Source organism: Oncorhynchus masou, chromosome 6 (genome assembly GCF_036934945.1).
Source record: "Oncorhynchus masou masou isolate Uvic2021 chromosome 6, UVic_Omas_1.1, whole genome shotgun sequence".
Lineage (NCBI taxonomy): Eukaryota > Metazoa > Chordata > Actinopteri > Salmoniformes > Salmonidae > Oncorhynchus > Oncorhynchus masou.
The window spans coordinates 49,651,009-49,665,515 of NC_088217.1; the positions used below are offsets into that span (position 1 = coordinate 49,651,009).

Below are 14,507 nucleotides of genomic sequence, written 5' to 3' on the forward strand. Positions count from 1 at the left end.
CACAACAAAACCTATTCCCCCCCAGGAGACTGAAAAGATTTGGCATGGGTCCTCAGATCCTCAAAAGGTTCTACAGCTGCACCATCGAGAGCATCCTGACTGGTTGCATCACTGCCTGGTATGGCAACTGCTTGTTTTCTGATCGCAAGGCACTACAGAGGGTAGTGCAAATGGCGCAGTACATCACTGGGGTCAAGCTTCCTGCCATCCAGGACCTCTATACCAGGCGGTGTTAGAGGAAGGCCCTGAAAATTGTGAAAGACTCCAGCCACCCTAGTCATAGACCGCATTTAGTGTTCTGTCGCTCATCTACAAAATCTACGGGGAGAGCTCGAAAATTCAAGCCCCTTGGGTGCTGCCATTGAGTTACATTAGAAGGCTCATGGTCACAGAAAATATTACGCCAAATCACTTTATATCTACCGTAGCTTGGACTGATCAAGTCAACATCATACTTTCAAAATCTTACATATCAAGCTAGACAAATCAAAATCAAATCAAATGTATTTATATAGCCCTTCATACATCAGCTGATATCTCAAAGTGCTGTACAGAAACCCAGCCTAAAACCCCAAACAGCAAGCAATGCAGGTGTAGAAGCACGGTGGCTAGGAAAAACTCCATAGAAAGGCCAAAACCTAGGAAGAAACCTAGAGAGGAACCAGGCTATGTGGGGTGGCCAGTCCTCTTCTGGCTGTGCCGGGTGGAGATTATAAGAGAACATGGCCAAGATGTTCAAATGTTCATAAATGACCAGCATGGTCCAAAAATAATAAGGCAGAACAGTTGAAACTGGAGCAGCAGCACGGCCAGGTGGAATGGGGACAGCAAGGAGTCATCATGTCAGGTAGTCCTGAGGCATGGTCCTAGGGCTCAGGTCCTCCGAGAGAGAGAAAGAAAGAGAGAAAGAGAGAGTTAGAGAGAGCACACTTAAATTCACACAGGACACCGAATAGGACAGGAGAAGTACTCCAGATCTAACAAACTGACTCTAGCCCCCCCACACATAAACTACTGCAACATCGATACTGGAGGCTGAGACAGGAGGGGTCAGGAGACACCCCCGGACAGGGCCAAACAGGAGGGATATAACCCCACCCACTTTGCCAAAGTACAGTCCACACCACTAAAGGGATATCTTCAACCACCAACTTACCATCCTGAGACAAGGCCGAGTATAGCGCACAAAGATCTCCACCACGGCACAACCCAAGGGGGGGCGCCAACCCAGACAGGAATATCACATCAGTGACTCAACCCACACAAGTGACGCACCCCTCCCAGGGACGGTATGAAAGAGCCCCAGTAAGCCAGTGACTCAGCCGTATTTAGCACCAACCCAGACAGGAATATCTCTGACCAAATCAGAGAGATAGGTAGGAGCAAGCCCATGTACTGCTTTGTAGGTTAGCAGTAAAACCTTGAAATCAGCCCTTGCCTTGACAGGAAGCCAGTGTAGGGAGGCTAGCACTGGAGTATGATCAATTTGTTTGGTTCTAGTCAGGATTCTATCAGCCGTATTTAGCACCAACCCAGACAGGAATATCACATCAGTGACTCAACCCACACAAGTGACGCACCCCTCCCAGGGACGGTATGAAAGAGCCCCAGTAAGCCAGTGACTCAGCCCCTGTAATAGGGTTAGAGGCAGAGAATCCCAGTGGAAAGAGGGGAACCGGCCAGGCAGAGACAGCAAAAGCGGTTCGTTGCTCCAGAGCCTTTCCATTCACCTTCCCACTCCTGGGCCAGACTACACTCAATCATATGACCCACTGAAGAGATGAGTCTTCAGTAAAGACTTAATGGTTGAGACCGAGTTTGCGTCTCTTACATGGATAGGCAGACCATTCCATAAAAATGGAGCTCTATAGGAGAAAGCCCTGCCTCCAGCTGTTTGCTTAGAAATTCTTGGGACAATAAGGAGGCCTGCGTCTTGTGACTGTAGCGTACGTGTAGGTATGCACGGCAGGACCAAATCAGAGAGATAGGTAGGAGCAAGCCCATGTAATGCTTTGTAGGTTAGCAGTAAAACCTTGAAATCAGCCCTTGCCTTGACAGGAAGCCAGTGTAGGGAGGCTAGCACTGGAGTATGATCAATTTGTTTGGTTCTAGTCAGGATTCTATCAGCCGTATTTAGCACTAACTGAAGTTTATTTAGTGCTTTATCCGGGTAGCCGGAAAGTAGAGCATTGCAGTAGTCTAACCTAGAAGTGACAAAAGCATGGATTAATTTTTCTGCATCATTTTTGGACAGAAAGTTTCTGATTTTTGCAATGTTACGTAGATGGAAAAAAGCTGTCCTTGAAACGGTCTTGATATGTTCTTCAAAAGAGAGATCAGGGTCCAGAGTAACGCCGAGGTCCTTCACATTTTTATTTGAGACAACTGTACAACCATTAAGATTAATTGTCAGATTCAACAGAAGACCTCTTTGTTTCTTGGGACCTAGAACAAGCATCTCTGTTTTGTCTAAGTTTAAAAGTAGAAAGTTTGCAGCCATCCACTTCCTTATGTCTGAAACACATGCTTCTAGCGAGGGCAATTTTGGGGCTTCACCATGTTTCATTGAAATGTACAGCTGTGTGTCATCCGCATAGCAGTGAAAGTTAACATTATGTTTTCGAATGACATCCCCAAGAGGTAAAATATATAGTGAAAACAATAGTGGTCCTAAAACGGAACCTTGAGGAACACCGAAATTTACTGGAAACTGGGAACTCGATGACAAGCAGTCATCATCATGAATCACGTCGACTATCTACTGGCTAATCCTTTTCAATCCTTGTCATATGAAGAGAAATTATAGATAAACCGTATCGGTGGTCATCGGCCATTGGACATAAACATTAAACAACATGTTGGAAATCACAAATTCAACAATGAGTGGTTTGGGAGGAATCAGTGGCTAACTGCAAGCGTTGCAAAGCAAACTAGCTTGCTATTCAGCTTTTTTTGCTTTATCTTTATTTCACTAGGCAAGTCAGTTAAGAACAAATTCTTATTTACAAAGACGGCCTATCCCGGACAACACTAGACCAAATGTGCTCCCAAACACAGCCGGTTGTGATTCAACCTGGAATCGAAGCAGGGTCTGTAGTGATGCCTCTAACACAGAGTGGCACAGCCTTAGACCGCTGTGCCACTCTGGAGCCCATTTAAGTGGGTGTGTGGTCCAAGTCTGGGTTCGGGTCTCTTTTTCAAGCTTAAAAGGATAAATATTCAACACCATGGGCCTGAAAAGTTTGAATACATTGGCCATACTGTCAATCCGCGTTCATAACAACTGAAAACTCGAAACGGGGAAATGTCAGACTTCAGTGAGTTGAAGACAACTGGGAGCCCAGGCCTCTTTCTAGAGCTCAAACCTGAAGAACACTGATGTCATTATCCAACCTTGTTTTTTTCAGAGTTCCCAGTTGTTTTTAAAGCACCATAAATCCAAAGAATGCCAGACTTTGATGATAAAGTTTGATGACAAAATTTGCCCACAAGAAAGATCGCCACACCATCTTCCTGGTCAAATTTGATTTGATTGGATTGAATTTGAAGTGAGCACAACAAGGTGAGTCCAAAAATGTATTGTATGCTGCTGCATAAATGATGTAATATGCCAGGGAGATATGTATACCATAGCTAAGAAGGTAATACTAAGTGTATGTTGTGTAGTAAGCTGTTAGTAGCCCATGTGCCTCACCCTAATAATTTGGTCCCTTTACCCCTCATAACATAGCCTACTGTTCTGACTTGGTGGTGCACATGTAGCCTATAGCCTGTTTTAGATAAATGTAATCATTGAATATTGTAAGAGCTTTCATTGTCTGCTTATAGTATGCCCCCTTAATTTATATTACAGTTCTGACTCAGTATACAGGGAGAATACCGTAAGAATGGCCCATGTTCTGAATTCTGTCACTGTACATTTCAAAAGTGCTGAACAAATAGTTATATTGACTATGTCCTTCCTAACTTGCTCATTAATGTCTTAATCAAAGTGATCTGCTCGTTGTCATTTTATGCCAGAGTTTGTACATCTCAATTGTCAATAAAGAACACATTTGTTTTTAGAAAGTCAGCCATATCAGCTATGTTTTTTAAAAGGCAGTAAAGGAGGCTGAATGAACTGTTTTGCTGCCAGACAAGGCTCCGCTGATAGCCAGGTGTATTGGTGGTAAGGATTCACTCCTTGGTGCTGAAAGGAAAGCTCTGCTGTTGGGACAGCTTTATGTAGGCCCTAACAGTTTGTGGACACCGTTTGTCACCGTTATAGTGCAATTCATGTATTGTTTAGTGGCTTTGCTTGCTTTTTTTTGTTTTTGTTTGCCCTACCAAGATTTACATGCTTAAATCACCACTGCATGCTTCTCTCCCTGGGCTGATAATTCTTCTGTGCTCTGTGCAGCAGTCCCGGGGAGCTGAGCAGCTGGACTACTGCGCGCCAGTGCACATGCACAGCTTAGAAGGAACATTGCTTATGAGTCAATGTCAGTTGGCTTTTCATAGCCATGCATGCATAGGTCGAAACAGCAGGTCTGTGGGAAAGAAAGAAAGACTCCAAAAAAATGCAGGCAGAGCAGAACTAGGACTATACCAAAATCCAGAAAAGAGATGTTCAATTCTACAACCACCTAAAAGGAAGTGTTGCCCACACACTCCACCACAAAGCCCTCAACTACAGAGAGATGAACCTAGAGAAGAGTCCCCTCAGCCAGCTGGTTCTGCATCTCTGTTCACAAACACAGAGCCCATAGATCCCCAGAACAGAAACACATTTAGACCCAACCAAATTATGAGAAAGCAAAACTATTTGACACATTGGAAAGAATCAACCAAAAAACGGAGCAAATTGGAATGCCATCTGGCCCTAAACAAAGAGAGTACACAGTGGCAGAATACCTGAGCACTGTGACTGACCCCAAATTAAGAAAATCCTTGACTATGTACAGACTCGGTGAGCATAGGCTTGCTACTGAGAGAGGCCGCCATAGGCTGAAGTATGAAAGAGAAAATAAATAAACATAAATAAAATTAGGTTGTATTTCCAATGTTGTCTGTGCTCCACTGGTTAACCTTTTCTCATGGCAAGGGGCCACAAATCTTGCTGCTGTGATTGCACACTGTGGTATTTCACCTAATAGATATGGGAATTATATCAATGTTTGATTTGTTTTCAAATTCTTTGGGGGTCTGTATGATCTGTGGGAAATATAGGTCTCTAATGTGGTCATATATTTGGCAGGAGGTTATGAGGAAGCTGGTGGGAGGAGCTGTAGGAGAACAGGCTCGTTGTAATGGATGGAATGGAATCAATGGAATGGTATCGAACACATGTTTGACTCTGTTCCATTATTGATATTACAGGCATTACAACGAGCCCATCCTACAATAGCTCCTCCCACCAGCCGCCTTTGATACAGTTATGTTCTAGACTTAGACATTGCTCGTTGTGATCTTTGTTCATTTCTTTCTTTTTACTTTTTGGATAATGTGTGTATTATTTTGTATTACTGGACTGTTGGAGCTAGAAACACAAGCATTTTGCTGCACTTGCGTTAACATCTGCAATCTATGTACATAATCACTTATGATTGATAACACACATTTAACAACAATAAATAACGTGTATGTGAATAAGCAACCACAGATTGAACAAAAACTTTTGATGTGGCAGTGTGACACCCATAGTTCGCACAGGTGGAGGAGTTGATTTGTTTTTCTGGACAGGGGAACCCAAAGAGGGTCGGTTTGTTAAATTAATGTTTTTTTTATTTACCCCTTTTTCTCCCCAATTTCATGACATCCAATTGGTAGTTACAGTCTTGTCTCATTGCTGCAAATATTGTACAGACTCGGGTGAGGCAAAGGTCAAGTGCCATGCAACCTCCTAAACACAACCCAACCAAGCCACACTGCTTCTTGACACAATGCCCACTTAACCCGGAAGCCAGCTGCACCAATGTGTCGGAGGAAACACTGTGCACCTGGCGACAGTGTCAGCATGCACAGGAGTCGCTAGTGCTCGATGGGACAAGGACATCCCTGCCAGCCAAACCCTCCCCTAACCCGGTCGACGCTGGGCCAACTACACAATATCAACTACACCGAAGAAAAGGAAACATAAATCACAGAAAATAGATGTTGTGGTGGCACCAGAAGAAAAGTATTTGGGTATACAAGATTTGACTTCAGAAGAGTTACAGGGTGTGTTTAGTGGGGGTGTTCCATCATCCCAGGCAGTTGGCATGGTGAAGGAGCAAATAGGGTCAAAGTGGTGGAATGGGGTAGTGGGTTTTCTAAGTGAGTATAGGTGGCAGCTGCAGAGAAGTAACTGGGTAGTAGTAGTTATAAAATGTTTGAGATTTTAAAAAACCCAATTGTGTTATTATAGGTTTAGGTTTGGTTGGTGGTGGAATTGTTATTTATTTATTTAAAATAAAAACACAATTGTAACTTGGTTGAACATGCACTATCACACAGTAGGTGGCGGCATGCACAAACAAAATATGCGAAGGCCATGATAACAAAGAAGAAGAAGAACAGTTCGTTTTTGCGATTGCTGTCAAAGATGTTTTATAATTAATCCAAGATAGACCACAGCCTGTCGGTTCCAATGGGAGCAAATGAATCATAGTGGGCAGAACAAGCAAGGAATTGGGCAGCGCTAAACACGAGTTAGTGAGATCCTATTGGCGTGTCTTAGCATGTATTATCATATTTCCGTTAGCAACGCCTACTCTGTAAAGTGCGCAAGTTCATTAACTCAATTCGCCCTTCTAAACAACGCACTTTTTAAAACGTAGGCAAAGGTTATACAAAACGCAGTCCACTCTGTTTGTTATAGACTCACTCTAGGTTTGGAAACAGAAAACTATATGGAGTTCAAATGTTTCTTCGATGAGAAAATGTGCAGAATGTAAGCCAAACTCCATCTAGTTATATTTTCTCCCACTGCCGGTCAATTGGCTTCCTCTAATCACCATATTTGGTGTGATGGGAAACACCAACCAGATGATTCACATTTATACATCCGGTGAAATATCTGGCTCATTGTTCTATCTGTGTTGCTGTATTCTATTCCTTCCTGAAAGGGACCTGAGCAGAAATTCAGGAGTTGTGCTTGTCACTGTGACAACAATGCCGTGAGTGAGGTTGTCTGAAATGATTTATTTGATGTGGAGCAGTCTTCTTCGATTGTTTTGGTAAAGGTCAGACAGGGTCGCGTTGAAAGCACCCTGATTTGAAGTAACGTTACCAAAGGAGACTTGCTAAGGTAAGTTTGTCAAATTATCTTCCCAATAGAGGAGGCAGATGTTAGCATTGTTTACAAATCCAACTGGCCAGCAAGGCAACTAACGTTAGCTATAACTAGCTCGCGAGGTAGCCAATTAACGTTAGATAGCAGCTGATGTTAGTTTGTCAGTTTGACAACTGAAAAATATGAACGGTGAGTTAGCTGACAAGCGAAGTAAAGTACAGAAATACCCAGGTAACAAACGTTAACTAAATAAGTTTGTATGGCAAATGGAGTTGCTGTCTCACTTTTTTTCTAAACATGTCGATTCGTTAGCCGTAGCTGGCTAGCTTCGAAACATAGCTAGCTTGTTAGCAGATATGACCAGTGTCGAAGGGAGGACAGGTAACGTCAAAATCAATGTTAAAAATACTGCAGTTAGTGAGCGACACTCCATCTTAGTAGCTAGAAGACAAGGAAAATGTAACCTGCTGTTAAAAAAAATCTATCATTTTGATTGAACACAGATGCCATAGCATTGACAGTGGTTCACATTTCCTAACAATTGGTCAAATCACAGCTAAGTTCCAGCAACCAGCTGGTTACTGTTTACCAATATATGAAGGCAAAGATAGCTGGTTTACTGCACCTAGTGCTAGTCAGCAATGCCAGTGCCCTCGATCCCTTTATCAGATGTAGTTTTCATTTACATTTTTAAATGTTTTATTTAACCAGGTAGGCAAGTTGAGAACAAGTTCTCATTTACAACTGCGACCTAGTTTTATGTAATATTTTTTTTTGTATAATTGTGCAATTGTGTAATTGCTGCTTGTTGGATAGCGCTCTGATGGATATGGCGTCCCCCCCCACAAAATACAGGAAAATCAAGAGTGGCCAAGATTCTGAAGTGGGTGTCAAAGAACTGCCAGTCAAGAGTTGATCTCACAAGCCAGAACATTGTCTTAAAAAAGTATAGCCAGTGTGCAGTTAAATGCAGCTCAACCTCTGTGTTTGCAAATGGCTTGCTGTCTGAAGGATGAGCTCCTGTGTTCCATCTGCCTGAGTATCTACCAGGACCCTGTCAGTTTTGGCTGTGAGCACTATTTCTGCCGAAAGTGCATCACTGAGCACTGGAGCAGACAGGAGCCCCACGGTGTACGAGACTGTCCTGAGTGCAGGAGGACCTTCGCAGACCCTCTTCTCTCCCCAAGCCTCAAGCTGTCCAACATCGTGGAGCGCTACTCAGCCTTCCCGCTGGACGCCATCCTCAACGCGCAGAGGAGCTCCTATCCCTGCAAGGACCACGAGAAGGTCAAGCTTTTCTGCCTCAGCGACAAGAGCCTGGTGTGTTTCTTCTGTGACGAGCCAGCCTTACACGAGCAGCATCAGGTCACCACTATTGACGAGGCCTACGAGGAGATACAGGTAGGTTTGACTGGTCATCCCTTCTCTTCCTCCAGTACATACCCTGAGGTGTCCAGAATTATTAGTGGTAACAGTGTTGGTCATAGTCGGGGCCCAGGGGATGAATTAGGGGGAAATGGAGTTGAACAGACAGAAATTGTAAATAGTTTGTTGATATACAAAAGTTTTCTGCCAAACGATGGAGGACAAACCATTGATTTGCAAAATAACACACCGTCTTTGCCCTCAGGCAGCGTAACAAAGAACGGTAGAATAAGGCCATATGAGATTTTCATTACAAATGTAGTCTGAAATTCCAAATAGCATCTCTGTATAGACTAATGATGGGGTATAGAGCAACAATTCAATCTATTTTCCTTTGATGTTGCAGATATTACGACATACTTGGTGTCAATTTAATACGGTTAGCCTTTTCTTCAACACTTGGATTAGTCCCACAGAGACCCAATCCCATAACACTGGCATAGCAGTCAGCCTAATCCTGTTCTCTTCTCTTTCTTTGCACTCCATTGAAGTACAGTATGCTTAACAGTACAAGTCCAATCCCATTTGTTTTGTGTATTAAACCCTTAAATCCGTCAACACTCAAGGCAGCTACAGAGACCCACTCTTTGTCCCGAGCCACTGTCTGACGAGAGCTTAGTTGTGATACTGCTGAACGGAAACACTTGATTCACACTGTGGTTGGTCAACACCACTCTGATAAGGACCAGACCTGAGGGCTTATGCTTACCAACACTCGGGCACTCGTCTGAAAGGTTTACACAATCTCCTTACTGCAGTAATTCACACTGACACACAAAGTCTTTAGGGATTGAATGTGGTAGTACAGTATCTTCTTACTGATAAGAACTACAGTATCACGGTCTTGCATAGCAACACCAATTATGCTGCTCAGTGTAGTGGGTATTTTAGGAAGGGGGTACTATGTAATTGCATACACTTTTATGGTGTTGGGTTTGATGTGAAGGTCAGTTAGTCTAGTAGCTAACAGATACTATTTAGGGTATTTTCATTACTTTCAAAGGCATTTGGAAGTAAGTATTTTGCTATTTATTTTAAATGACAAGTAGTTTTAATATTGTTATGTATTTGGAAGTACTCTTGGAAAGTATTTGAAAATACACGGACTCAAACTCACTCTTGTGCATTTAACCCAGATATTTGAAAATAGTATTTGAAAATGCATTCAAATAGAAGGCTATTTATAGGAAATTATTTGAACATACTTCCAAATACTTCGAATAGAATTAATTGATTCAGGCCACATTATTTGAAAATATTAAAATACACAGAATTTAAAAAAATGTTTAAATGACAAGTACATATGTACCTAACTGGCAAATTGGGCTAAATTAGACTCTGGTAAGATGTCAAGAAATATGACGGAAATGGTGTAATATACCCTAATCTTTGTATCGGGTGGGAGTCTGGAAGGGGAAGTAGAAGAAGAATGTGCTACATTCATGTGGCTGTAAAATGCATGACCAGACCTGGGTTCTTATGTCTTTGTGCCCTTTTTGAAATCATTTCCTCAATCCCGCGTTTATTCTACAAGCATTAAGCCTATCTGTGGGACGGCAGCAGGCTCTGACTGTTCTTTATGTTATCCCCATATTGCTTATGTCTGACTCGGGAGGAGAGAGAACCTATTGTTAATATATTCATGTTGAGTACGTGAGAGTTGAAGGTAGTACCCTATTTCACAACGTCTTCCCCTGAGTTCAATTGAAATAGTCTACTTGCTGCTGACTGCTTGCAGCCATTATGAACTGGGAACTGAACTCGACAAGCCTCAAAAACCGTCTGTCTAGGTTTATCCAGGCTGCCTTGAAGCATGAAAAAAGGTCAGAGCAGTGTAATCTCAATGCAGAATTAATTGGTACAACATTCTTGGACAGTTTCTCAACTTGGAGCCTTTTCCAACAGCAACTGTTGTGACGTTTAGTATTACGACAGGAGGTTAAGAAGCTGCCCAGATCTACAGGACTCTGAGAGAAGAGAGGTACCCATAGCCTCCATTGGAAACAAGTGACTTTTGGCTCCTATGAGTTTGGCACACTTCTGTTTCAAGTGTTTGTGTTCAGGTCGTCATTTCTTGTTAAAGTGAAACGAAAGGAACAGGAATGTTGTTCGACTTATTGGCAAACATGTTCTGTCTTTTCAGTTTTGTTTCTTTCCCTGATTTTAGCAAACTAACACCAGTTGGACGGTTGATGAAATGCATTGTTCAATGGTTTTGGCTGTGGGTACAAAGTTCACATTGAACACAAACCCTGATCGTTCTGAGTAAGAGCAATGTTCAACTCAGAAGGCACTTGAAGTGCCAGGTGGGAAGTCTCTGTCGAGTGGTAGTGATCTAGGGTTTTGCCAGCTGAGACCTAAGGGGATATGTTGCTGGGTGGGATGGAATTTGCTGTAGTCACACACACACACACACCTTTCTTCCTTTTGTTCTCTCTGGCTGTAATGACACTGCAAGCTCCATGAGGTTCTCAGAGAGCATTCCTCTGTACAACAGGCCACCAGTAGGAAATTATTATTATTGTAATACATACTTAGCAGACGCTTATATCCAAAGCAGCGTTGTAATGCATGCATACATTTTTCCGTATGGGTTTCCCCGTGAAACGAACCCACAACCTTGGCAGTGTACGCACCATGCTCTACCAACTGAGCCATACAGGACCACTGAAAAATAGCTTCAGGCTGACTGACTGACTCACTCACCAGCTCTACTGCCCTGCGTTAAAAGATTGATGTATTTTGAGAGGTGAATTGAAAAGCAGAGTTTGGAGCAGTAATTTGCTCAGCTTTGCTTGCTTTTAGGTTACATTATACTGTCGCTGTATTGCCCATTCCCCGACTGGAAGACTGTGAGGATAGAGCAAAATGTCTCTGGTTACCTTGTTGTTTACGCTGCAACTTACCATAGGGAGTGGTGCAAACATTTTGGTGTTGCACTGAATGCTTTAAAAATAGCCTATATGTTGAGCCAGATAAGTGATGTCTACTGTCTGTTTGCCTGGCCCTGGCCACAGATGAGCCCAGCCAGGGCTTTGGTTGGCTTGTGGCAGGAGCTACGCTCTGGGCTGGGAGAAAGAGGGTGTAATCTCCTTAGCTTGGCACTCCACTGCTCTGACCTCAGGCAGGCAGGCCAACAGTCTTGTTGGTTGTTGTTGCTGATGTCAGGGGGCTTTGCTCCTGCAGATTGTCATCCTTGTCCCCTGTGGATCCATGCTGCAGTAAAATCTATAATGTGGTAGATGGCATGTCCTCCAACACACACACACACACACTTTCTGCATGTGCTTTTCAATGTAAAGGATATTAAGGTGGGGATAGAGAAGGATTTGTTGTCAGTTCTGCCATTTGCTTGAGGGAGCAGAGATTCAGAGGGAACTAATGCACTCTGCGTAGGAGGAGCTTTGTGCCTCTGTTCACACAGGAGGGCATGGCTGGCATGATCACATCTCCCCAACTATTCAGAGCAGATCAACCCCTTTTACAAATACACAATTGGAAATAATGTTTAGTTTAGTTGGTCATTGACTTAGCCTTATTAGATTGAAGTCTGGCCATTGAGGCTTCTTGTCTTTGGGATTGCATCTCTGATTGAAGTGTTTGTGGGTGGACAGCTTTGTTTGATGCAATATGGTGCAATCTTTTTCCATGTTAGTGCCATCTGAAACAGACTGGGAGATAGCATAAGCAATGTTTGGCTGGACATGGCATTGGGAAAGTATTCAGACCCCATGACTTTCCCCCACTCCCCCACATTGTGTTACGTTACAGGCTTATTATAAAATGGATGAAATTGTCCCCCCCCCCCCTCATCAAGATACACACACAATACCCCATAATCATAAAGCAAAAATAAAAACTGAAATATCAAGCATTCAGACCCTTGACTCAGTACTTTGTTGAAGTACCTTTGGCAGAGATTACAGCCTTGTCGTCTTGGGTATGACGCTACAAGCTTGACACACCTGTATTTTGAGAGTTTCTCCCATTCTTCTCTGCAGATCCTCTCAAGCTCTGTTAGGTTGGATGGGCTGCATAGCTATTTTCGGGTCTCTCCAGAGATGTTAGATCGGGTTCAAGTCCGGGCTCTGGCTGAGCCACTCCTGCATTGTCCTGGCTGTGTGCTTTGGGTCGTTGTCCTGTTGGAAGGTGAACCTTCGCCCCAGTCTGAGGTCCTGAACACTCTGGAGCAGGCTTTCATCAAGGATCTCTCTGTACCTTGCTACTTTCATCCTAACCTTAATCCTTACTCGTCTCCCAGTCCCTGCTGCTGAGAAACATCCCCACAGCATTTTAAAAATATATTTAAAAAAAATAATGTAACCTTTTATTTACCAAGGCAAGTCAGCATGATGCTGCTACCACCATGCTTCACTGTAGGGATGGTGCCAGGTTTCCTCCAGATGTGACCCTTGGTTTCATCAAACCAGAGAATCTTGTTTCTCATGGTCTGAGAGTCCTTTAGGTGCCTTTTGGCAAACTCCAAGTGGGCTGTCATGTGCATTTTTACTGAGGAGTGGCTTCTGTCTGGCCACTCTACTATAAAGGCCTGGTTGGTGGAGTGCTGTAGAGATGGTTGTCCTTCTGCAAGGTTCTCCCATCTCCACAGAGGAACTCTGGGAGCTTTGTCAGAGTGACCATCAGGTTCTTGGTCACCTCCCTGACCAAGGCCCTTCTCCCCCAATTGCTCAGTTTGGCCTGGTGGCCAGTTCTATGAAGAGTCTTGGTGGTTCTAAACTTCTTCCATTTAAGAATGATGGAGGCCATTGTATCCTTGGGGACCTTCAATGCTGCAGAACTGTTGTGCCTCGACACAGTCCTGTATTGGAGCTCTACGTACAATTTCTTCAACCTCATCGCTTGGTTTTTGCTCTGACATCCACTGTCAACTATTAGACATTATAGGTGTGTTAGGTGTGTACCCTTCCATATCATGTCCAATCAATTGAATTTACCACAGGTGGACTCCAAGTTGTAGAAACATCTCAAGGATGATCAATGGAAACAGGATGCACCTGAGCTCAATTTTGAGTCTCATAGCAAAGGGTCTGAATACTTATGTAAATAAATTATTTTTGTTATTTATTTTCAATAAATTATCAATAGATTCTAAACCTGTTTTCACTTTGTCATTATGGGGTATTGTGTGTAGATTGATGAGTGGGGGAAATAATTTAGTCAGTTTTAGAATAAGGCTGTATGTACTGTAATAAAATGTGGAAAAGGGGAAGAGGTCTGAATACTTTATTTTAGGCCCATTTGTCTCTGCTCCATATCGACAAACTGGAATCACTAAGGCCAGTCCCTTAATTGTGATGTGGTCTGTTAGGTTGCAGATCAAATCAATGCATTTCTAAAGCCCTTTTTTACATCAGCAGATGTCACAAAGTGCTTATACAGAAACCCAGCCTACAACCCCAAACGGCAAACAATGCAGATGTAGAAGCACGGTGGCTAGGAAAAACTCCCATGAAAGGCAGGAACCAAGGAAGAAACCTAGAGAGGAACCAGGTTCTGAGGGGTGGCCAGTCCTCTTCTGGCTGTGCAGGGTGGAGATTATAAGAGTACATGGCCATTAAGGCCAGATCGTTCTTCCAAGATTTACAAATGTTCATAGATGACCAGCAGGGTCAAATAATAATCAAAGTGCTTGTAGAGGGTGCAACAGGTCAGCACCTCAGGAGTAAATGTCAATTGGTTTTTCATAGCTTAGCATTCAGAGAGGGGGAGAGAGAGGGCGCTAGAGGGGGAGAGAGAGGGCGCTAGAGGGGGAGAGAGAGGGCGCTAGAGGGGAGAGAGAGGGCGCTAGAGGGGGAGAGAGAGGGCGCTA

The 14,507-nt window shown here is 43.3% G+C and overlaps 1 protein-coding gene across 2 annotated transcripts in view; it reads left to right on the forward strand.

Moving 5' to 3' along the window:
* Window positions 1-7,073: 7,073 nt before the first annotated feature.
* LOC135542196 (E3 ubiquitin-protein ligase TRIM62-like) overlaps window positions 7,074-14,507 on the forward strand; it is a 46,725-nt gene continuing 39,291 nt past the window's right edge. For both annotated transcript variants that reach the window (XM_064968967.1, XM_064968968.1), the window contains exons 1-2: window positions 7,074-7,267; window positions 8,108-8,653. In XM_064968967.1, the coding sequence (XP_064825039.1) occupies window positions 8,246-8,653 (408 nt within the window). In that variant the 5' untranslated portion in view covers window positions 7,074-7,267; window positions 8,108-8,245. The remainder of the gene's footprint in view (window positions 7,268-8,107; window positions 8,654-14,507) is intronic.